This window comes from Eptatretus burgeri, chromosome 9, assembly GCF_056783735.1.
Source record: "Eptatretus burgeri isolate ZD-2024b chromosome 9, Ebu_testis_v1, whole genome shotgun sequence".
Classification (NCBI taxonomy): domain Eukaryota; kingdom Metazoa; phylum Chordata; class Myxini; order Myxiniformes; family Myxinidae; genus Eptatretus; species Eptatretus burgeri.
In genome coordinates, this window is record NC_140969.1 from 92844094 (window position 1) to 92869523 (window position 25430).

The 25430-nt window shown below is 47.9% G+C and overlaps 1 protein-coding gene across 6 annotated transcripts in view; it reads right to left on the reverse strand.

Annotated features, from left to right (window-relative positions):
* Positions 1 to 25430, reverse strand: part of LOC147020621 (nesprin-1-like) — a 464443-nt gene that overhangs the window by 412660 nt on the left and 26353 nt on the right. For all 6 annotated transcript variants that reach the window (XM_085896125.1, XM_085896126.1, XM_085896121.1 and 3 more), the window contains one exon: positions 14548 to 14673. In XM_085896125.1, coding sequence (XP_085752251.1) covers positions 14548 to 14673 — 126 coding nt within the window. The remainder of the gene's footprint in view (positions 1 to 14547; positions 14674 to 25430) is intronic.

The following is a 25430-nucleotide window of genomic DNA, read 5'->3' on the forward strand; positions in this document are numbered from 1 at the left end:
TATCTGCCATGACCTTTCCTGGGAAAGTCACATTTCCAACCTTGCCTCAAAAGCCAGTCGCCGACTGGGAATCCTCCGTCGTGCAAAGTCCTTCCTCGGCCCTCTTGAGCTCCTGACCACTTACAAAGCTTTTGTCCGTAGCCTGATGGAGTACTGCTCTCCCCTCTGGGCTGGTGCTCCTGCCTCCCACCTTTCTCAACTTCACACTGTCGAAACCAGGGCTTTTAAGATCATTGGCATCTCCCGCAATGAAGCTGAGTCTTTGGGCCTCTCACTCAATCACCGCAGGTTGGTCGGTGGTCTTTCTGTCTTCTACCGACTCCTCTCCAGCCTTGCCCCCCCTGCTCTCTCTGCGATTTGTCCCAACCACATTTCCACAGGGCGCTCAAGGTCCGCCAACAACCCCCTTCTGGTAAAACTACCAAAATCACGAATCACTGCTCATCTTCACTCTTTCATTCCTCTTTTTTCCCGCCTTTGGAATAAACTTCCTCACTCTATTCTTTCCCATTCTTCCCTCCAGGCTTTCAAAACAGCTGTTCACCACCACCTCTTATCTTCCCCCATCCAAATCCTCGATCTTTTCTACCCCCGATAATCCACCCAACCCCACTTCCTTCAATTCTCCTGCTTTCCTTCCTGAAAGTCCCTGTAATGTCCATCTTCTCCTCGCCATGTTCCCCGTCCCATCCCCATCCCTCTCCCTTCCACAGTTCACCTGTGTCTGTTCCCCAATGTTTTGTCCCTTCCACTCCCGCCCCTCTTGTCTCATGCCTCCTTGCTGTGAGTTGTGTGTTAGCTCTCATACGAGCCTCGACCAAGGTATACAAAAAAAAAAAAAAAAAAAAAAAGTTGACGATTTCGTAAGTACCAGTCTATGACTGCTTGTTTGTTTGTTTGTAGGCACAATAACTCGAGAACGGAAGAAACTACCAATGTCAAATTACACCACGTGATTCAGGAGTGTGATGGCAAGTGGCAAGATGGCAAGATTTTGGTCAAAATCGGTCAAAGGTCAAGGTCACAGTGAGGTGAAATATTCGATTTTTGATGGTTTGGTACAGCTAACTCGAAAACGGAAGAAGCTACCAATGTCAAATTATACCACGTGATTCAGGAGGGTGGTGGCCAGCGCTGATTAGATTTTGGTCACAATCGGTCAATGGTCAAGGTCACAGTGAGGTCAAACATCCAAAACATTCGATTTTTGATGGTTTGGTACAGAATCATCGTGGAAACTTCTAGTTTGCGTCGCTACCTTCTCTGGAGACAGCTTTTATGAGACAAAGTCAGAGGTCAAGTTGACGATTTCGTAAGTACCAGTCTATGACTGCTTGTTTGTTTGTTTGTAGGCACAATAACTCGAGAACGGAAGAAGCTACCAATGACAAATTACACCACGTGATTCCGGAGGGTGATGGCAAGTGGCAAGATGGCAAGATTTTGGTCAAAATCGGTCAAAGGTCAAGGTCACAGTGAGGTCAAATATTTGATTTTTGATGGTTTGGTACAACTAACTCAAAAACGGAAGAAGATTCCAATGTCAAATTTCACCACATGATTCAGGAGGGTGATGGCTAGTGCTGATTAGATTTTGGTCAAAATCGGTCAAAGGTCAAGGTCACAGTGAGGTCAAACATCCAAAAAATGATAACTAGAGAACGGAAGAAGCTACCAATGTCAAATTACACCACGTGATTCAGGAGGGTGTTGGTCAGCGCCGATTAGATTTTGGTCACAATCGGTCAATGGTCAAGGTCACAGTGAGGTCAAACATCCAAAACATTCGATTTTTGATGGTTTGGTACAGAATCATCGTGGAAACTTCTGGTTTGCGTCACTACCTTCTCTAGACAGCTTTTATTAGACAAGGTCAGAGGTCAAGTTGACGATTTCGTAAGTACCAGTCTATGGCTGCTTGTTTGTTTGTTTGTCTGTGTGTTTGTGTGTGTGTGTGTTTGTAGGCACCATAACTCGAGAACGGAAGAAGCTACCAATGTCAAATTAAACCACGTGATTCAGGAGGGTGCTGGGTGGCGCTGATTATTTTTTGGTCAAAATCGGTCAAAGGTCAAGGTCACAGTGAGGTCAAACATAATTCCGTAAATTCATGTGGAGAAACCGAGTATTTTTGCTTTGATCGACGTTACGAGTTCGTTTTAACTTCGATTTTAATTTTGTCTTCGGTTTTTGCGATCGCTTAGGATGCTCAAAAGTTGATTGTAGAAATTCTGGTAAAAATCGGATGTTTGCGACGTTTTAACATTGTATAAAAAATATTTCACTCGCCGCGTCACAGCTCGTCACGTGGTGCAGCGCGCTCGAGCAGACGCGTCGTTGAGTCACGTAAAGGTTTTGCGTGTGCGCGCTGACGGTGTTTAAAAGTCATTTTTTATGCCAATAAGTGTTATCATCGCATGCCTGACTCGCTAAGCCATCAGATTATGTAAAGATTGTTGGTGGATGGCCGAATATTACGGTTTTGTGACTTTGATAAAATAATATAAAATAATTGCGTCGAGAAATGGAGATTTTTTCCTTCGGTCGACGTTACGATTTTTGATGGTTTGGTACAGAATCATCATGGAAACTTCTGGTTTGCATCGCTACCTTCTCTGGAGACAGCTTTTATTAGACAAGGTGAGAGGCCAAGTTGACGATTTCGTAAGTACCAGTCTATGACTGCTTGTTTGTTTGTTTGTTTGTTTGTTTGTTCGTTTATGCATTTCGACCCTGCGGAAACTAGTGCAAACCAAACTTTGCATGGCCTCCTCTTTCATCCAGAGGAATGTTGAGAGCTATGTTTGGAAAAAAAAATTGACCCCAGATAAAACCAGATAATTGGCCTTCAGGCCTCAATCGGGTCTTGCGCTTGTACACTGCATGGGTTTTTCCTGGGAGCCATAGAGTAATATGTATTGTGAAGATCGTATGTTGAGGTTGTCCTGATTTATTGTCAACAAAATAAATTTAATTATCATAGTGTTTACATGTGCACTTGTTATTATAAAGATAGCTTCACACAGGTTTATTGTTACACTTCAATGTCCAGGCTTTGAGTGAGCACATTGCTTATACACTGCCTGGGTTTTTCCAGGATGATCGAGTTATACGTTTTGGGATTGCCATGCAGGAAATATTTAAATACTGTACAAACAATATTTCATTGAATTTCCCCCAGGCAACACTGGATACTTCAGCTAGTATCTATATTATAAAGCAGGACTGTCTGTCTGTCTGTCAATCCCTGAACAACTCCCTCAGTTTTTTGGCTTGCCCCGCAAATTTTTTTTTGTGGAACGTTTTGGGGTCCCAGCGCATGTCCTAAAGGCCCGGTCACACCTTGACGTTTTAGCCAGCGATGGCAACGTATTAAAATGTATGTAAAACGCTGGCTTACGTTGAACTTTTGATGTTTTTTTTTAAAGATTTGGACGTATTCATAGCGACTTGGTCTTATGTATAACGCATTGGTAACGGACACAGAACGTTTCGTTGTGTTATAGATAACTTATACCAACGAATGCTGAACCTGTTGGCGGCCTACACAACCAATGCCCAACGATAGTCTAACTTAGGCATAGCGCGTTGCACGCATCGCCGACAATGTCGTGACGTAGTCTATTAAAAGGCTGACGCACAACGATTCGAATCATAACTGCCGTAGAAATGGAAGTGACAACATCGCAGTCACACCTTGGCAATCTTGCCAGCGTATGCCGACATAAGAAAAATGTGTCTAAAACGTTGGGGCACGTCAAATACGGTATGAGTAAGTTTGGTATACGTGAGTAGAACGCTAAAGCACGCTATCATACGTCGTTGTAAGTAGAGTACGTCAAGAAATTTTAAACATGTTCAAAATTTTACGACGTACTCGGCGTATGACACACGTTCCGCATGCGATGGGGATAAGTTTTACACACGATATGTGGACACTTACACACGTCCACAAAGGCCACTTATAAGCTACTCATAAGTCGAAACACGTCGCGGTAATGTCTTTTTTACGCGAAACTTATTTCTAACTTGTGTTTGACGTGCTTTGAACCAATTCTTTACGTAGTCCCAACACACATCGACGTATGTAGACGTATTCCAATGACGTCTTCCGGTCGACAAAAAAAATAAATTAACGCGTTTCTAGCTTACAACTGCCATATAAAGACGTGTTCCCAGTGGTTTTGGGAATTGGTATATAAAAATGCTGCTCATAAAAGGGGAACCCAACAGTGTTTTCGAGTCCTTTTTGAGTCGATGTCCATGTCAGCAGTAACAGTATCAGTATCAGTATCAGTATTAGTATTAGTATTAGTCGTAGTTTGTTCATGTTGGCAGTAGTAGGTGAGTGTGAGGGGGAGGGTGTGGGTTATGACGGATCGTCCTTGCGTCCGCGTGTCCACGGGAAGGAGTCATCTTTTCACCATTGTTCGAAGTTCTTCGCGGCTAATTTTTTATGGGGCTTTTTCAACAATGAGCTAGAGCTTGTTTTTACGATTTAGGTCTATTCATAACGGGTTGGACAAATGCACAATGAACTAATAATGTGCATAGAGCGCTTTGATTACTTATAGATACGATATACCAACGAATAATTATCGTGAAGCCGGCGTTCACAAACTATGCCCAACGATAGCCTAACTTATCCATATCGTGCGGCAGTTTATCTTTGCCGGTGACGTGGGGTTTGCTATTCATAGGCTGCCACTCAATGATTTAAATGGCTGCATCTCCACTATTGAAAGTAGACGCTTGCGCTCAACAATTGGATTTTTTTTACACTCAACGACTTTTAAACGGTACCACTCAGCTATTTTCATTGTTTACAATGAACGATTTAAATTGCTGTCACTCGCCTTTGTTTTTTGACGCTGGGGTTTTGAAATTTGAAGCGTTTCTTCTGAACGTGTTAAAACGCTCAAACTCGACTATTTTAAATAGACGCTGCCGATGGACAATTGGAATCATAGCCAAGCAAGACATCGAAGTGTGAACATCCTCGTCATGCCGAAGAAAAGTTTGAAGAATGCTGCAAATAAGTGTCCTGGCCGTGGCCATGGACGCCGACGCAAGGACGATCCATTATACCGACGCCTTTCAGCCTATGAGTAACTTAAAAGTAACGTCTGTCGATGTGTGGCAACGATCGCGTAACGTGCCAACAACACGTTAATCATAGGTTAGAAATAAGTTTCGGGTACGCTAAACATTACCTCGGCGTGTCTCAACTTATGATTAACTTACAAGTAGCATGTGTTGACGTCTGTCAACGATCGCAGACCGTGCATACAACTTGTGGCCAGCGTAGCGGAACGTGTGAGTCATACGCCGGCATACGTCGTGAAATTTCAAGCATGAAAAAATTTGAGGACAACCAAAAAGTACAACGTTTAAAGCCAGCGTACAACGACGTATGGCAGTGTTTTTCAGCGTGCTCTCAATGTTATCAAAACTTATCCATAACGTATTCAACGTGTGCCAGCGTTTTAGAAAAAAATTTCAAAAATCGGCATATGTTGGCTAAAACGTCAAGGTGTGACCGGGCCTTAAGGTAGGTGGGACGTTTCATAAATTTCTCAATACAATTATGATTTTCCACCCGTACGAAACTGCTCCCTCTCCGCATGTAAACTGCATTCATGGGGTCGGCATTCACAGTTTCGCCATTTACTGGATGTGAAAACATTCACTGGTTTCGTAATATCAAAATGCAATTGAGATTTTGCATTTCCTCCCGTATGATGCCGATCGATATCCATGTGTGTGTACACATTCGCACATTCAGCAATTATCAATTAACCAATACAAGTGAGATTCTCAGTCTCCACCAATGAGATGCCACAATTTTTTGCTCACATTCACAGGTTCGGCATTCACAGTTTCGCCATTTACCGCGTGCAGAAACATTATATACCCACCTTCTGGTGGGTTCAGCTGCAGTAAGTTTTTTGTCCAAGTCCTTCACAAACCGGCTGTCCATACCCGACATTCGACTGAAAGTGTCACAGGAATGTGGAATCTATTGGTTCATAGTTTAGCATTTGTTTGTTTGCTTTTGGCCTCCCACCCGTATGCAGCACAGGTACCTCGTTAGTTTAATATACTTAAAAAGGAGCCCATTACGTACATGGTAATTGAGGAAGTAGAGCAGTGGTCCCCAACCTTTTGATCCCACGGGCCGCATTCACTACTCCCAAGGATGTTGGGAGCCAGAAAAAAAATTGATGCATTTTATTGAGAAACTTGATACTGAGAAACATTTTCAGAGTCAATGAGAAACTTGATGCATTTGTTTCAGAGTCAATGAGAAATTTGATACTGCTTCTGCTCTCCCAGGATCGAGTTGATGTCGGGCACCAGATGGGAGGAAGCAACACGAAGAGTGTCTTCCAGGTGCATGTCGGACAAGGCATTTCGGTTCTTGTTCTTGGAGTACTTCAGCTTGCTGAAGAACTGCTCGCACAAGTATGTGCTGCCAAACATGGAAAACAACTTCTGGGCATGCTTGATCAGGTTTGGGAAGGTCTGGCGGGGTCGCCCCTGTAGAACTCCTGGAGTTCCTTCACCAGGAACTGGGCCTTGATGTCGATGTCACTCTTCAGCTTGATCAGCTCCTCCTGCAGGTCTGTTGGGGCTTGCAAGGGATCGAATGAGAAGGGCATGGCGAAGATCTTGAAGCTGACTTTGTGCTTGCAGAAGTCTTGGAATCGTTTCTCGAACTCAATCTTCAGATGGGCCACCTCTGTAGCATACCTCTCACCATCAAAAACGGTCTCATCCTCACCGTGCTGGCCCTGCAGAGCAGTGAAGTGGTCGAGTCGGCCAGCACGCAGTTGTGACTCCCACAGCTCCAGCTTGTTCTCGAAGGACTGGATGCAGCCATAGAGGTTGTGGACCAGCTTGCCTCTTCCCTGCATGGAGACGTTGAGGGCATTGAGCTTTTCAGTGATGTCAACGAGGAAGGCGAGGTCATCCAGCCACTGGGAGTCTGAGAAGTTGCCGACTGGCTGGCCCTTCATTCCCAGGAACATGGCCAGCTCGTCCTTCAGCTCAAAGAAGCGCTTCAAAGTGCTGCCCCTGCTCAGCCACCTCACGGCCGAGAAGTACAGGACATCCCCGTAGTTTGCATCAAGCTCCTGCAGCAGCTCCTTGAACTGACGGAGGTTGAGAGCATGTGCACGAATGTAGTTGACATTGCCAATGACCACTCACTGTAAGGCTTTTCAGGTCACGGTGCCGGCCGGCAGTGACATTGTGTAAACCCCTTTAAAATTGCTACATTGAAATGTGTTTTGATTGGAAAGTCCTCGCGGGCCGTAGTATAGGGCTCCGTGGCCGCATGCGGCCTGCGGGCCACAGGTTGGGGACCAATGAAGTAGTGGCTTATAATATCCTCATCTCCATGTTGTATTTTAAATCTGTCAGTAAACAAGTGTTTCTGCAATTTGATAATGTTTATCGATATTCAAAATTTAACCAAAATTTAACCGCCCCACTCGGGGACTGATGTCGTTAAACACCCTTTGTTGTTGTTGTCATTGTTGTATACATTGTCGAGGCTCGTATGAGAGCTAACACACAACGCACAGAAAGGGGGGCATGAGACAAGAGGAGAGGGAAGGACAAAACAGTGTGGAACAGAGACATTAGGAGATCTGTGGAAGGGAGAGGGATGGGGTGGGGAACATGGGGTATACAAGATGGACACCACAGGGACTTTCAGGAAGGAAAGCAGAGAATTTGAAGGAGGTGGGTTTGGGGTGGGTAGAAAAGATCATGGTTTTGGATGGGGGAAGATAGGTGATGGTGAACAGCTGTTTTGAAGGCCTGGAGGGAAGAATGAGATTGAAGAGAGTGTGAGAGTTTATTCCAAGGGTGGGGAAAAAGAGGAATTAAAGAGTGAAGGTGAGCAGTGATTCATGATTTTGGTAGTTTTACCAGAAGAGGGTTGCTGGTGGACCTTGAGCAAGATGCCAGACTGTATCTAAAGCACAATATATGTCGAGAGAGACGGCCCGGATCTCACATCTGACATTGAGGGCCTCCATCCATTGTTGGGAGAGTAGAAGCAGTATGTGCAAAGTAGAGTGACCTGGTCTGAATCTGAGTTGGTGATCAGAGATGAGGCCATTGGAGAAAAGGAAGGATTTCGTATCAACTGCGATGATGGATTCCATGACCTTGCTTATGATTAGAAGTAAGCAAAGTCTGTAATTCAGAGGATCTGGTTTTTTTCCCCACCTTTCTATGTAATTCAGTAATGTTGGCTGACTTCTGAGCAGATGGAATATGACCTAGGGCAAGCTATAGGGTGAAAATGGGAGAGATAGGATGTGCAAGAGCAGCAGCGCAGGTTTTTAGGACGTGTGAGCTGATGCCATCTGGTCCAGTTGCAGAATCGGAGTTGAGGGTTGCCAGCATCTTCACCTTCTCAGGTGCAAAAGACACATCAGGAGCAGTTGGGTGTGACTGGGAAGGGTGGTAACAGAGAGTGAGGGGTTGGGGACACAAGATTTTGAAGCAAACAGAATTGAGGCATTCAGCCTTCTCACGAGCGGAGGTCGGCTGTGGTGCTATTTGAAGGGTGGCACACTCCAGAGACAGACTAAACAAGGTGTCAAAAGGTTTTAGAGGAGGGAGACAAGTTTGCAAATTCATTATTGTGGTTGGACAGTTTTCTGGCTCTCCTGAGTGAATACACACTTGTTGCGGACTTTGTAGAATGATGTGAGGTTGCTTTCAGTCGGATTTGCATTCCAGGAGGAGAATGCAAGTTATTTCGAGACAACTGCCTCACCACATGATTCAGTGCACCATGGGTGTGAGGATGGGTGTGATAACTTAAGATGAGATTGGAGGCATTAGGGCAATGCTGCCAGGGAGAGCAGGTTTCTGTGGAAGAATTCCCAGAATTAGTTAATATCATGGGCGGTAGATTTTGGAGACCAGTCCTGAAGAGAGATGGCTGCTTGCAGTCCCTGCCAATTTGCCTGATTGAACTGCCAGACTCACCAGTGAAGCTTTTCTCTGAGAATGGCTGGAGTGATGTTGACCTTCACAAGCACATGCTCAGATGAGCCAATTGGAGCAGAGGGAAGAGCACAAGACATTGGCAGGGAAGTTTGTCTTAACCAAATCCAGAAGGGAAGGTTTGCCATTGGGAGAAATCCAGGTCAGAAAGTTCACAGATTGAGTTAGTTCCATAGTCACAGAAATCCTTTGCTGAAGTGCCATGGCTGGTGAGAAAGGCACTTAGCCAATTAGCATGGTGACAATGTATATCACCAAATACTTCTGGAGGTTTATCATGGAATGTAGTCATCATTTCTCCATTTTTTTTCTCTCACTCTATCTCTCTCACTCACTCAGAGCAATGAGCCAGATAGAATTAATCTTTGTATACCATCCATCCTAAGGTCCACATCGCAATTTGCTATTGCAACATCGGTCTGTGCAACAGGCCCCAATTATATATTAAGCTGTAACCATGTTATATAATCGATGGATTTTTGACCCTCTCCACAATCTAAAGGTACAACAATTAAATCGTAATTGACTCCCTACTGGATGTTTTCAAGTAAAGTCAACCATGTATCATATACAGTGGGGAGAACAAGTATTTGATACACTGCCGATTTTGCAGGTTTTCCCACTTACAAAGCACGTAGATGTCTGTAATTTTTATCATAGGTACACTTCAACTGTGAAAGACGGAATCTAAAACAAAAATCCTGAAAATCACATTGTATTATTTTTAAATAATTCATTTGCATTTTATTGCATGAAATAAGTATTTGATCACCTACCAACCAGTAAGAATTCTGGCTCTCTCAGACTTGTTAGTTTTGTCTTTAAGAAGCCCTCCCATTCTCCAATCATTACCTGTATTAACTGCACCTGTTTGAACTCGTTATCTGCATAAAAGACAGCTGTCCACACTCAATCAATCAGACTCCAACCTCTCCACAATGGGCAAGACCAGAGAGCTGTCTAAGGACATCAGGGACAAAATTGTAGACTTGCACAAGGCTGAGATAGGCTACAGGACAATAGGCAAGCAGCTTGGTGAGAAGGCAACAACTGTTGGCGCAATTATTAGGAAATGGAAGAAGTTCAAGATAACAGTCAATTTCCCTCGGTCTGGGGCTCCATGCAAGATCTCACCTCGTGGAGCCTCAATGATCGTGAGAAAGATGAGGGATCAGCCCAGAACTACACCGCAGGACCTGGTCAATCACCTGAAGAGAGCTGGGACCACAGTATCAAAGAAAACCATAAGTAACACACTACACCGTCATGGATTGAAATCCTACAGCGCACGCAAGGTCCATCTGCTCAAGTCAGCGCATGTCCAGGCCCGTCTGAAGTTTGCCAATGACCATCTGGATGATCCAGAGGAGGAATGGGAGAAGGTCATGTGGTCTGATGAGACAAAAATAGAACTTTTTGGTTTAAACTCCACTCGCCGTGTTTGGAGGAAGAAGAAGGATGAGTACAACCCCAAGAACACCATCCCAAGCGTGAAGCATGGAGGTGGAAACATCATTCTTTGGGGATGCTTTTCTGCAAAGAGGACAGGACGATTGCATCGTATTGAGGGGAGGATGGATGGGGCCATGTATCGCGAGATCTTGGCCAACAACCTCCTTCCCTCAACAAGAGCATTGAAGATGGGGCGTGGCTGGGTCTTTCAGCATGAGAACGACCTGAAACACACAGCCAGGGCAACTAAGGAGTGGCTCCGTAAGAAGCATCTCAAGGTCCTGGAGTGGCCTCGCCAGTCTCCAGACCTGAACCCAATAGAAAATCTTTGGAGGGAGCTGAAAGTCTGTGTTGCCCAGCGACAGCCCCGAAACCTAAAGGATCTGGAGAAGATCTGTATGGAGGAGTGGGCCAAAATCCCTGCTGCAGTCTGTGCAAACCTGGTTAAGAACTTTCGGAAACGCCTGATCTCTGTAATTGCAAACAAAGGTTTCTGTACCAAATATTAAGTTCTGTTTTTCTGATGTATCAAATACTTATTTCATGCAATAAAATGCAAATTAATTATTTTAAAATCATACAATGTGATTTTCAGGATTTTTGTTTTAGATTCCATCTTTCACAGTTGAATTGTACCTATGATAAAAATTACAGACCTCTACGTGCTTTGTAAGTGGGAAAACCTGCAAAATCGGCAGTGTATCAAATACTTGTTCTCCCCAGTGTGTGTGTGTGTGTGTGTGTGTGTGTGTGTGTGTGTGTGTGTGTGTGTGTGTGTGTGTGTGTGTGTGTGTGTGTGTGTGTGTGTGTGTGTGTGTGTGTGTGTGTGTGTGTGTGTATGTGTGTATATATATATATATATATATATATATATATATATATATATATATATATATATATATATATATATATATATATATATATATATATATATATATATATATATATCAATGGATTTTTGATCCCATGCCATCCACTTCCCCTCCAGCATGCAGTCTCAAACATGAGACCCTGACCATTTAGGTGTTCTTTGCTGTGTATAACCATCGATGGATAAATGAACAGGAATTGTATTCTCACCATGCCCATGGCACATACATATATATTGTTATATATCTCCTCTGGCCTCGGAGTGTAAATTTTCTGCAACACTTAAATTGACCACATGTGGGACATCAAGCATGATAATTGTTGATTAGAATTGCGTATCTGTTTATCATCTGTCGCTCGCCTTCCCACACGTTCACGTCCAATGTTATTGTGCATGTCATGTTTGGTTTGCATCCAAACATATGAAATACAGCACTTGTTTATCCAAATTGGATCACGTTATGTTATACTACAGTGACGAGATGCAGATAATGTGAAGAGATGCAGACTACTACTGGCATTCCAATGCTGGCGGTGTGGCAAAGGAGATTCACCATGTGCTCGTTGATGGTCGCTGGAGGATGATCCAGAACTGCAGGGTCTACCAGAGTGCTCAGTTCCTCAATACTGACCACCAGCTTGTTCGAGCATCTCTTAAGTTTCAGCTTCAATCTAGGAGAATGGGACCATCCCAGCCAAGGCTCGATGTTGGCAAGCTCAAGGATGAGAGGGTAACTGAGGAGTTTGCGAACAGGCTGAGTGGAGATTTGAGGGGTCTGGGTTTTTTGGGGGATCCCGAAGAGTTGTGGAGTACCTTCAAGACCACCATCCTTGACGTTGCCGGTGGATGTCTTGGAACTCAACAGAGGGTGAAGAATAATTTTGTCTCTCAAGGGACACTGGATACCATTGCCCAGTCGCAGGGCCAAGCTGAATTGCAGAGCTGCACTGTTCAGGGAGATGAGGCATAAAACTGTATGTGCATCAAGGGTGGACAAGGAGGCCTATGTGCGAGGAATCTGTGAAGGAGTAGAGCATCACCTGTGGTCAAGTGATTCTCGACCTGTTTACAGGGGAATTCACGAATTGCGTTCATCCAAGCCCGTCCTTCGGTGTACTGCAGTTAAAGCAGAGGGTGGTGGGCTTTTGACAGAGGAGTCCAAAGTGAAGGCCCGCTGGGCCGGTTACTTTGAGCGGCTGCAACAGGCTGATCCACCAGCTGTTGAGTTGGGTGTCAGGGGTGTTACTATCCCTATTGCTGACCCTCCAATCAACTGTGGTCCACCTTAGTTTGTGGAAACACAGGCTTCGGTGAGCCGGTTGAAATGGGGTGAAGCTCCTGGGATCTGTGGCATCCATGCTGAACTTCTCAAGGCTGGTGGATATGTTGCACTTGTGTCGTTGCATGCAGTACTGTGCTCTGCCTGGAACACAGGCATCATCCCAACTGACTGGAAGAGAGGTCTTGTTGTCCTGCTCTGGAAAGGGAAGGGTGATCGTCAAGACTGCAACAACTACCGAGGGGTGACGCTGCTCTCAGTGTCGGGCAAGGTCTTTGCTCGGATAATTTTTGAGAGGATCTGCCACCATCTGCTTGACCACCAGTGTCCAGAGCAGTCAGGCTTTACACCAAAGACATCAACAATTGATTGTTTCCTTGCTATTCGGGTCCTCACCAAAAGCAGACGAGAGTTTAGGCAGGGGCTGCTTGCAGCCTATGTTGATATCCATCAAGCGTTTGATTCAGTGAATCAGGATGCCCTCTGGAGGATTCTTGGTCTTCGTGGGGTGCCACCAAAACTGATAAATCTGATGTCTGAACTCTACTCTGGTACTGAGAGTGCTGTGAGATGTGGTGATACCATCTCCGACTTCTTTCCAGTTGTTACTGGAGTTTGTCAGGGGTGTGTACTGGCCCCCACACTTTTCAGCACTTGTATGGACTGGATTCTGCGGAGGATGTCAGAGAGATCAAGCTGCGGTGCATTGTTTGGGAATGTCAAGATCTCTGACCTTGATTTCGCAGTCATCTTTGCGGAGACTCTAGATATCATTATGGTGGCCCTCGATGTGCTGAATGAGGAGTCAGAGCTGCTGGGATTATGGGTTTCCTGGGTCAAAACTAAGATCCAGGCTTTCAATGACATATTGGATGCTGCTATCCTGTCTGTACCTGTTTGTGGTGAGGATGTTGAGGTCACGGAGAGATTCGCTTGCCTTGGCAGTGATATTCATGTCTCTGCTGGCTGTGAGCTGGAGGTCAACAAACGTCTGGATCGGGCCTGGGGAGTCATGGATTCATTGGATCATGGGATGTGGCGCTACCGGTACCTGTGCGGGAGGACGAAAGTCCGAGTCTTCGGGTCCTTGGTGCTTCCAGTCTTGCTCTATGGATGTGAAACTTGGACTGACCAGGGATCTGAGACGGAGACTTAATTCCTTTGGTACCAGGTCTCTTCGGGGAATCCTTGGCTATCGCTGATGGGACTGTGTCCAACGAGCGGTTGCTGAGAGAGACTCAAATGAGATTTGTTGCCTGCATAGTCCATGAGCATCAGCTGTGGCTGCATGGGCATGCGGCTCGTTTTCCTGACGCTGATCCTGCTCACTAGATTCTCTGAGCAAGGGAGCCTCGTGAGTGGAGGAGGCCAATGGGCCGACCACATGCCTCATGGTTGCAGCAGGTTGATCAGCATCTCAAGGAGATGGGGATGGGCCAGGCCTCTGCCTGGGGGATGGCCAGATGGAGGCCCCTGGAGTACCGGTGGAAAGCGGACGCAGCAACGAGCTGTTCCAGCACATGCTCCCATACCTGACCCAACCTGGTCTAGGAGTGTAAATTTTCTGTAACACTTCAATTGACCACATGTGGGACATCAAGCATGTTAATTGTTGATTAGAATTGCGTATCGGTTTAGCATCTGTCACTCGCCTTCCCACACGTTCACGTCCTATGTTTTTATTGTGCATGTCATGTTTGGTTTGCACCCAAACATCTTAAATACAGCATTTGTTTATCCAAATTGGATCAGGTTATGTTATACTACAGTGACGAGATGCATATTACGATGACCAATTAGCGATTTTAGTTGCAGCTGCAACACCGATAAAGCAAGCAATAACACACAAACCAAAAAAGATATTCTGATTGGCTACTCTAAAATAAGACAGTTTTGTGTGATTCTGCTGGCCAACCTTCTGATCTTCTTGGGCTTTAATAATATCTTCAGATTTTTCCAGCAGCCATTGCCCGATATGCTCCAGTGAAGCCGTGATCTCATTTATCAGAGTGAATGCAAAATCTGAAATGCTTTCTTCATTCTAGGCGAAGGGCAAATGAACCACAAAATAAATTATCAAATGCAATCGCAAATTATCACAGCCTTCAATTTGAACTTGCTCTCTCTTACACATTACGAAAGGTTGTAAAAATTATCACAGCCTTCAATTTGACCTTGCTCTCTCTTGGACATTAAGAAAGGTTGTAAAAATTATCACAGTCACCTGTAAATGTCTCCACGATGGAATACTCAACTATGTGAAGGCTAGTGTAGGCACACAATATCAACAATCCATTTCATCAACTAAAAGTATCAATGTTTTATCAACCAAAAGTTTGATTCCATGAAGTAATGCCCCCCTACTCCCCCCCCCCCCGGTGCCTTTCTCCCACTCCCCTTACTCTCGTTCTTCCCAGCGTCCTATTGTCCTCCAGGTTTCTCTATTTTGTCCCTCTACCTTGATGTTGGTGGTATCTCTCCCTATTTCTACTGTCTTTTTTGTTCTATTACATCCTGGTCCATATTGTATGTATTCAAACTCCTCCCCGAGCCTCAACCACACACACACACACACACACACACACACACACACACACACACACACACACACACACACACACACACACACACACACACACACACACACACACACACACACACACACACACACACACACACACACACACACACCTTGCTACAGTTGCCTACCATCTTCACTTATGGGAAATTCACTCATTAGCATAAGACACAAAATGAAGTAGGAATATAATCTTCCTAATTTGCTTTCTTAACAGATGAACTGCTGCTTAAGGCCCAGTCACACCTTGACGTTTTAGCCAGCTTATGCCGATTTTTGCAAAAATTTGTGTAAAACGCTGGTACACGTCGAATACGTTATGGTTACGTTAGTATATGTTAAGACCACGCTGAAAAACACTGCCATAAGTGGTAGTACGCTGGCTTTAAACGTTGAACTTTTGGGTTTTCTTCAAATTTTTTCATGCTTGAAATTTTACGACGTATGCCGGCGTATGACTCACACGTTCCGCTACGCTGGCCATAAGTTGTAGGCACGTTATGCGATCGTTGACACACGTTGAAACATGTTACTTGTAAGTTATTCATAAGTCGAAACCCGTGGAGGTAATGTTTAGCGTACCCGAAACGTATTTCTAACCTATGAGTCCGTTTTGTAAGCGCGCTACACGAACGCTGTTCACACTTTGCAACACGTTACTTGAAAGTACTACTACTACTACTACTACCAACATCGACATCACTAAATTCTCTCGAACTACTACTACTACTACTACCACTGCTAGTGACATTGACATCTACTCAACATGGAGCCTGGAACACTGACGGGTTCCTCTTGTGAAGACCATTTGTATGGTCCAATTTGTACCAATTCCCCTAAACGCTGCCAATACGCCAATATACGGTAGCTGTAAGTTCGAAACACGTTAATTACCTTCGCATTCTGCGAAAGGTTATGTTTTGGTCGGCGTGTATTTATTTATTACCTTCGTATTCTGCGAAAGGTTATGTTTTGGTCGGCGTGTATTTATTTATTTGTAATCTTGTGATTCGTATAACTCAAAAAGTATTAAACCGAATTGCATGAAATTTGGTGGGATGATTGGTTATTAGCCAGGAAGCATTCGATTAGATTTTGGGATCGTTCGGGTCAAAGGTCAAGGTCAAGGTCACAAAAAGGTCAAAATCGTCTTTTTACGAATAACACGGTCAATTTTTATTAAATTTGCATGCAACTAACGCCAAAATGTTCAGAATTCAACGCCTCATCTTGTGATATGCAATATGACACAATGACGCCCATACTCTTGTTTATTTATTTATTACCTTCGCATTCTGCGAAAGGTTATGTTTTGGTCGGCGTGTATTTATTTATTTATAATCTTGTGATTCGTATAACTCAAAAAGTATTAAACCGAATTGCATAAAATTTGGTGGGATCATTGGTTATTAGCCAGGAAGCATTCGATTAGATTTTGGGATCGTTCGGGTCAAAGGTCAAGGTCAAGAAAAGGTGGTCAAAATCGTCTTTTTACGATAACACGGTCAATTTTTATTCAATTTGCATGCAACTAACGCCAAAATGTTCAGAATTCAACATGACACAATGACGCCCATACTCTTGTTACCGGTTAGGGGTCAAAGGTCAGGGGGGGTCACGACCTTGAAAAATATGCGGTTTTTGTCATAACGCGGTCAATTCTTGTCCGCTTTACATGAACCCAGCACCAAAATGTTCAGAATTTAATGCCCAATCTTGTGACACAATGACGTCATAACACATGTCACCAGTTGGGGTAAAATGTCGGGGGGGGGTCATGCCCTTGAAAAATATGCGGTTTTCGGCATAACTCAGTCAATTCTTATTCGATTTGCATGAAACCAGCATCAAACGAGATTTCCTTCTCTTGTTGAAACGTTGTATTCACCGAGCTTGCGAGTGAAGACTCGCCAAAACGACGCGAGTTGATTGTTGTTTAGTCCGTAGCCCCCGAAAGTCGGGGGGGGTCATGACATTATAGATATGTGGTTTGTGTCATAAGACCATTCATATGAAACCAGTTCCCTACACTCATACCAAGAACAAAAAAAGTAGTGGCGGCGAAGGTATGCGCTCTATGAGTGCCCGTTCTAGTGAAGTTCTGTGGTCGTCCGGAAGACGTCAATCAAATTTGTCTGCATACGCCAATGTGCGTTTGAGATACGTTACACATAGGTTCAAAGCACGCTATTCATAGGTTCAAAGCAAGCTACTAATATGTTCAAAGCACGATACTCGTAGGTTAAAAATTAAGTTCCGGGTATGCTAAACATTACCTCGACGTGTTTCGACTTATGAGTAACTTACAAGGAACGTGTGGCCGACGTGTGTAAACGATTGCGGAGCGTGCCGAGAACTTACGCCAACGTATGCGGAACTTGTGAGCCATACGTTGAGTACGTCGTAAAATTTTCAGCATGCTTGAAATTTCACTACGTACTATACGCACCACGTAATATGCCAGCGTACTTCATTGTTTTTCATCGTGCCGCTAACGTATTGTTGTGGTTGACGAAATTCACAAACCACCATTCAGGTCCCTTAGGTGAGATATCTCTGTAAGTATATGTGTAGTTAGGCCCAAACCCGTTGTCTAGAGGGAATAAATGTCATTCACTCGGGCTGCGACTCTTCAGGATAGCCGTTTTTCTTTTACTATCTTTATTTTGGACCAGCCGCCATTATTACCACCACCAACCACGTCTCAACAGCCATCACACAACAACCACCAACCACAACGCCGCTTCACAACAACAACCACCAACCACAACGCCGCTTCACAACAACAACCACCAACCACAACAACAACCACCAACCACAACGCCGCTTCACCACAACCGCCACGACCTTTACCGTCACAACTCGCCACCATCGCATCCACACCATCTCGCGCCACTCGTGGGCGCCGATGCTGGACTCGTGCGGGGCGCGCACCGAGCAGCGGGTTCAGAGACATCACAGACTTTCCGCAGAAAAACGGATCAAAAACGACTCACGCCCACTTTTGTTCCGTCCAATCGGTGAGCGAGGGGCGATTTGGCCCCGCCTCCAGGGCGTTGGAGGGCGGTCGCTATATGCAAATTCATGGATCAAAAAGCATTCACGCCCACTTTTCCTCGGTCCAATGGGGAGCCAGCAAGAGAGGTGAAGGGTCGGAGGCAGAGGGTCAAGGGTGAAAAGAGCGAAGCCACGGGGCTTATAAAAACGGCTGCGTTCGTCAGTCAAGTTGAGTTCAGTTGGAAGTTGAGTTGAGTGTGCGGAGTTCAAGAGAGTCGTCGGTGGAGCTGGAAAGAAGTGGTACTAGTCAGAGTGAAAAGGACGGAGCTGTGGAGAGGTGACGGTGGCGAAGGCGGAGGAGGGGGTGCTCGCGTCGGTGCCGGGAGCTGCACACCAGAGAGGCCGTTGTGAGTTCGGAGGGGAGAAGTCAAGAGTGAAGAGTTGGGACGAGCCAAGAGAGGAGACGGAGAGGGCGATTAGACGGAGCTGTGGAGAGGTGGCGACGGCGAAGGCGGACGAGGGGGTGCTCGCGTCGGTGCCGGGAGCTGCACAGGGAGAGGCCAGCAACGCGCCCGAGGTCGAGGAGGAGACGCTCGCCGCGGGACCCGAGACAGGGTGATATCCTCCTTCCCCCGAGCATCAGCAACCCCCTCCTGTTTCCCCCCCGCGCTGAGATAGTGCGACAAAGGGGGCCCCTTTTCCCACCCCCTACCAGACACTGTCCGCGAGGCCCGCGGAGTTGAGGCACCACCGCCACTTCGCGTCTCATCATCAGACGGGTAGGCCCGACCCGGTCTCGGCCCCAGGCCCGCCTCATCTTTGAGGGGGTTCTCTTTTCTTTTGCTTTGGGAATATGTGTTGTCGGCGCCGTCTGTGAAGTAAAATTGTATAAGTGTTGCCGTGTGCCCGGTAGTCGGTTAGATCTGCATTGTTGCATTTGCTTTTTGTGTAATATTGCATTGTCTTCTTCTTTTACATGTGCTTTTGGTGGAATTGTATATGTGTGCTTTCCGTTCATCGCGAAATAAATGTGCTTATTGTTGAACAGTTTTCCCGCTTCGCTTCGTCATTTCTTCCATTGAATCTCCATCTTGCTTCACGTAAAGGGTTGGTCATGGGCTGAAACGCCCGATAATTAATCGAACCGTCGAGGCCGACGAATAACACCGCTCGGTTATCCCGATAGTACGGAACGGGTCGCTTAAAGTGGCCCGTGTCCGAAGTCGACCTGCGGCGAGGTGCGATCGCCTGGTCTACCCTCCGTGTGGGTACTTAGGTAGGTCGAATTTGGCGAGCAACCCTATCCCACGCGGGGGCCGATTGGCACGATCGTGGTGAGACTGAAAGGTCCACCCGTGACTGGTTCCCGGCGTTAGTCCGAGAGGGTCACGACTGGATTGTCCGTCCGGTGGGCGACGTGCCGCGATTCGAGTTACGTGGCCGTCCGCACGCCGGCGGGCGCGAATCCGCAACACTGGTGTCAGGTCGTGCGATATAAACTCATCGCCCTCCTCGCGGCACTAGTATCGGAGAACAGGAAAACGGGCTCTCCTGTCTCCGGCTAAATTCACGGGAATCGGTCCAGGGGTGAGAGGAGCGACCCCCGATTACCTCCAAATTACGAGCGAGCTAAATTAACCCTTTAAGAGAAGCAAGATGGCGTCTCAAGGCGAGCGGGAGCCGGGGGTATTAGAAATGGATGTAGAATGTGTAGAATCCATGGCTCAGGATGAAATCCCCGTGCAGGAAATGTTGGTTGTACAGGAAAACGAACTCGCCCAACTGAACTCAGAGCCCGAAATGGGTGCGGCAGCGGCCGCGGTGTATGACACCTCCCCTCCCCCTCTCCACCAAAACCCTTCCCCAACCCCTGCCGAAACGGCTCACCCAAGCGCACCCGACATGGCCCAGCTATGCGCCATGCTGGCGGAAATGACAGCGAACATGATCAAGCAAATGAACGAAAAGATGGATACATACACAAATGAAATGAAAAACGAAATGAAAGGCATGAACGAAAAGATGAACGGAATGGAAACAAACATGAAGGAAGAAACGAAAAAGCTCCGGGGTGAGACGCAGAACATGGGCCGAAGCCTGCAGGCGGGCATGAAGGCAGTGACCAGGGAGCTAAAAATGGCGACTCCACGTGTAGGAACGAACGAGCTGGGAGGGGGTGCAACGGCTGACAGGCCCGCGGTGGAGGCGGGTGACAAAATAATTCGGGGGGCGTGTTGGGCGAGGGTCGTGACGATGACCGAAAGGGAAAAATTAAATGGGGAGACCAAAACGTGTGAGACGAGACACGAGGTGACGACAAAGGAAATAATAATAGTTGAGACAAGGGAGGTAAAGGGTGAAGAGGTGACTGAGTTGGCAGAGACACGGGAGATGGGAACGATAGAGGGAAGACTGCACGATGAAGACGGGGTAAGTGACGCACACACACACGGAGGTAGTGGAGGACAATGGGGGTGAGCTGGTGGACTGGGTGGAGACCCAGTGCGAGCAGCTGGATGGCCTCCTCCAGGAACGAGGGGACGGAGTATGCCCGCTTGAGGCGAGTCACGACCAGGTGAGTTCGGTCGTGCTTCACGAGTTCGAGGGGAGGAGTGCTGTGGACAGGTGCACGGAGAGCTTGGGGGGTATAGAGGCCCCGGAGACCCTTGTGGGGACACAAATCCCCAGTGTAGTTGTCCCTGTGTGTGTGGTGCAAGGTGTGAGTGCGTCCCCGTGTGTGGAAGCGCCCCCGTGTGTGAGTGGTGTGGTGGCGATGGTGCCAGAGTACGTGCTTCCCAGCACGCCCAGTGTGGATGAGGCACCGTGTGTGGAAGAGGCCGTGTGTGTGGATAAAACGGCCAATGTGGATGAGGCACCGAGGTTGAGTGCCCCCGCGTGTGTGAGTGAGGGACGGTGTGTGAATGGAGCACCACGTGCGAGTGGTATGGTTTATGCAAGGGAGACCGTGTGTGTGAGAGAGCGGTATGTGAGGGAGATGTCGGTTGGCATGCGGGAGCACGCAGCCGCGTCTCCCGGTGTGAATGTAATGGAATGGAGTGTGAGCGTCGTAACACGCGGGAGTGCGTGTGTGGAATGGAGGCGACGACGGCGACATGTGAAGAAAGAAAGCCGAGTAGCGGCTGTAGTTGTTTCGGGGACCGTGCCGGGTTCACCCAGCAGTGAGCACGAGGTCCGTGCTGTGCAACGCACGAGGCCCCCACGTGCTCGCTTGCGAGAGTGAAGTCCCGGTCCGGAAACGCACGCGGTGGATTTGCCGATCCCGCGGACGGACAAAGTTTAGGCAAGATTACGGATTTGGACCGGACGGGTTCTCCACGCGATCGTGTGTGTTAAGCTCCAACGGGCAAAGCACATGTGTTCGCGTGGGGAACCCCTCGAGACGTGGGGCTTGTGTTTTTTTTATGTGCACGGTGACGTCATGGCTGCACGCGGGGTTGGAATCCGGCAGGAGGGGTATCCCTGCCGGATGGTACCGTCCAGGGAGGGACGAGGTACACGTGCAGCTGCATGACGTCACGGGCAGGTGCAAAGTGCGCGAGTTGCTGCGCTGGTGCTGCGCATGGAAAAAAAAACAAAAAAAAAAAACAGCAAGCCTCACTTTCGGGTGCACAGGATTCCTGGGCAAGGGGTGGAAGACCCCCTTACCGGGGCACAGGATGGAAACTAGTTAGGGGGAAGGGTTAGCTTAGTTAGACCGACTTCATGGGGCAGGGGTAAGTCCTCATGGAGTCCGTGGAATGGATTAGTTAGAGGGATTGTAGCCAGATTTAGGTTGGGAAATAAAATGATTTACATTTGAGGACAGTGACAGACTTGTGAATGTGTAGAGGGGACGTAGCTTAGCTACGTAGGTTAAAAGGAACGTGCTGTAGTTTAAGGGACGACGTGGGAGCACGAGTTAGTTAGGGGAGGTAGTTAGAAGGATGGCAGAGTTCAGCGGTGAGTGTGTTGAAGAGTTGGTGAGTGAAGTGGAAGCATGTGCTTGGTGAGTAAGTGAGGCCAGCGGGTGTGAGTGGAGCGAAAGGGGAATGCATGGTGCGATGAGTGATTGGGAGGAGGAGTGACTCCCGCCCAAGGGACCCCGAGGTCAGTATAAAGTGAGTGAGGGGGTTAGTCAAATTAACAAATATGGAAGTCGTTTTGTTGTTGGTGGGAGTGTAGGCTCGAAACCAGTTTGGAGGGGTGCAGGAGCCCTGTTGACGGGCTGGGAGCGTGGCTGCGAAAAGTGAGTATCGCTGAGTGGGTACCCCGGGCACCAGGCTAGTCGGCCGTGGTAGGCCAAGGGCCCATGGGGGGCCGGGATAGCGTAGTGGGCACGGGTGCGCCTGCTTGGTGCGGGGGCCCGGGGCGCCATTAGCCACGTGGGCAGTGTTGTGGGCACGGGTGACCCTCGGAAAGGGGCCTGGGAAGCCAGCCTGCCACGTGTGCGTTTCAGGGGAGGTACCATGGGGGGCACTCCCCGGTGTTTAGGGAGCTGGTAGGCTCGGAGGCAGTGTAGTGCCCGGGGGTGCCATCGTCGGAGAATCGGCAGAGGGTCGTGCCTGCCAAAGGGAGCTACGTGTCCCAGCCATGAGACCGTGTGAGGGCACGGAGAGAAAATTGGGGGGCGAGGCCCGAAATTGTGAGGACACCAACACAGGCGACGGGAATCTGGGTTTATAGAACCAATAGTTTAAGCGAGAGGCGCTTGTTGAAAGCCCCGGGGTAGTTTAACAGTTAAATGGTTAGGGTAGATTAGGAGATGTACCCCTCCGCACCATCCATCCCCTCGCTGTCGTTGTGGGCCGCTGGACCCACTTTGGTTATAGATCGCCGAACTCTGGGGAGGCCATTCTGAGGCTTCGTTGGGCCTCGACACAGGACGCTAGCTCTCCCTTATTCCCCTCCGGGAAGGGAACGTAGGGGTTGGGAATAGGCTAGGTGACAGGATAGGTTAGCCGAACAAGGACGATAAAGGGGGTTAGGGGACGATTTATAGTGGGGAAGTAAAAATAAAAACAACAACAAAAAAAAAAAGTTGGGGCTAAATTGGGGTTTGACAAATTAAGGGAGTGGGTATGTACAGTGACAGGCAAAGGCGATAGGTGGGAGGGAGACAGGTAGGTAGGTCCGAGCCCGCCTTCCGAGTGGCCAGCACCACCGCACTCCCTCCACCAACGTCCACTGAACGGCAAAGGGCCAGCTTCATCTGCTGGCTGCGTTGCTGCAAGGCAAAGGCCGGCCCACTTCATCGGCAGCTGTTGTTTTGCTGCAAGGCCTGTGCCGGCTGGATCGTCTGCAGCTGCTGTGCTGCAAGGCCTGTGCCGGCCGGATCGTCTGCAGCTGTTTTCTTCAAGGCCTGTGCCGGCCAGTTCATCTGCCGGCTGTGTTTGCCTGCAACGGCCTTCTTCTGCGGGCTGTGTTTGCCTGCTGCCTTTGCCATGCCATGCCCACTGCCCCTGTTCACCAGCCCCGTTCAATTTTTGCTTTGCCCCCCCTGTTCATTGCCATGTGCGCCAAGATCAAAGCAACAGTTTGCAAGCTGCAAGAACTGCCCTGTTGGCAGCTACAACACGGGCCTGCAGTGGCGGCCCGTGCACCGTGTTTGCGTTCAGTTCAAACCATTCATCCATCCATTCGTTGTGTTCATTGCGTGTGCCACTTGAGCTGGCACGGAGACTGCGTTTGTGCAGCCCATGCACCGTTGTGGTTCACTGCGTTCAGTTCAAAAGGGAAGGCCTTGGACTGCGTGTGAGCAGCCGGCCACGTTCCCTGTCACCTGCATTGTTTTGAGCCAGAGACTGCATGCGAGCAGCCTGGCTCCCTGTTAACTGCTTTCTTTTTGCAGAGTTCATTGATCCTGGGCCATGGTTTAGTGTAAAATTTGTAAGTTAAGGTTAAGATGTACTGTAAATATGAGTGCGCCCCCGGCATGTTTGTCTTAGCGCCGGCAATTTTAGTTAAGTCGTCCGTGTGAGTGAGTTTGTTTAGGTAGTTACTCAGCCCTCAGGTTATTTATTTTGGGGACACGAATACCATGAATGTCGCACTCAGGGATCCGTAGGTAAAATGTACTAGGGGAAAACTACACATGATGGCACACGAAAATTTGACGACTCGGGACGAGTCTGTAAAAAGGGGAGGGGGTAGTGTTGTGGTTGACGAAATTCACAAACCACCATACAGGTCCCTTAGGTGAGATATCTCTGAAAGTATATGTGTAGTTAGGCCCAAACCCGTTGTCTAGAGGGAATAAATGTCATTCACTCGGGCTGCGACTCTTCAGGATAGCCGTTTTTCTTTTACTATCTTTATTTTGGACCAGCCGCCATTATTACGACCACCAACCACGTCTCAACAGCCATCACACAACAACCACCAACCACAACGCCGCTTCACAACAACAACCACCAACCACAACGCCGCTTCACAACAACAACCACCAACCACAACGCCGCTTCACAACAACAACCACCAACCACAACGCCGCTTCACAACAACAACCACCAACCACAACGCCGCTTCACCACAACCGCCACGACCTTTACCGTCACAACTCGCCACCATCGCATCCACACCATCTCGCGCCACTCGTGGGCGCCGATGCTGGACTCGTGCGGGGCGCGCACCGAGCAGCGTGTTCAGAGACATCACAGACTTTCCGCAGAAAAACGGATCAAAAACGACTCACGCCCACTTTTGTTCCGTCCAATCGGTGAGCGAGGGGCGATTTGGCCCCGCCTCCAGGGCGTTGGAGGGCGGTCGCTATATGCAAATTCATGGATCAAAAAGCATTCACGCCCACTTTTCCTCGGTCCAATGGGGAGCCAGCAAGAGAGGTGAAGGGTCGGAGGCAGAGGGTCAAGGGTGAAAAGAGCGAAGCCACGGGGCTTATAAAAACGGCTGCATTCGTCAGTCAAGTTGAGTTCAGTTGGAAGTTGAGTTGAGTGTGCGGAGTTCAAGAGAGTCGTCGGTGGAGCTGGAAAGAAGTGGTACTAGTCAGAGTGAAAAGGACGGAGCTGTGGAGAGGTGACGGCGGCGAAGGCGGAGGAGGGGGTGCTCGCGTCGGTGCCGGGAGCTGCACACCAGAGAGGCCAGCAACGCGACCGAGGTGGAGGAGGAGACGCTCGCCGCGGGACCCGAGACAGGGTGAAATCCTCCTTCCCCCGAGCATCAGCAACCCCCTCCTGTTTCCCCCCGCGCTGAGATAGTGCGACAAAGGG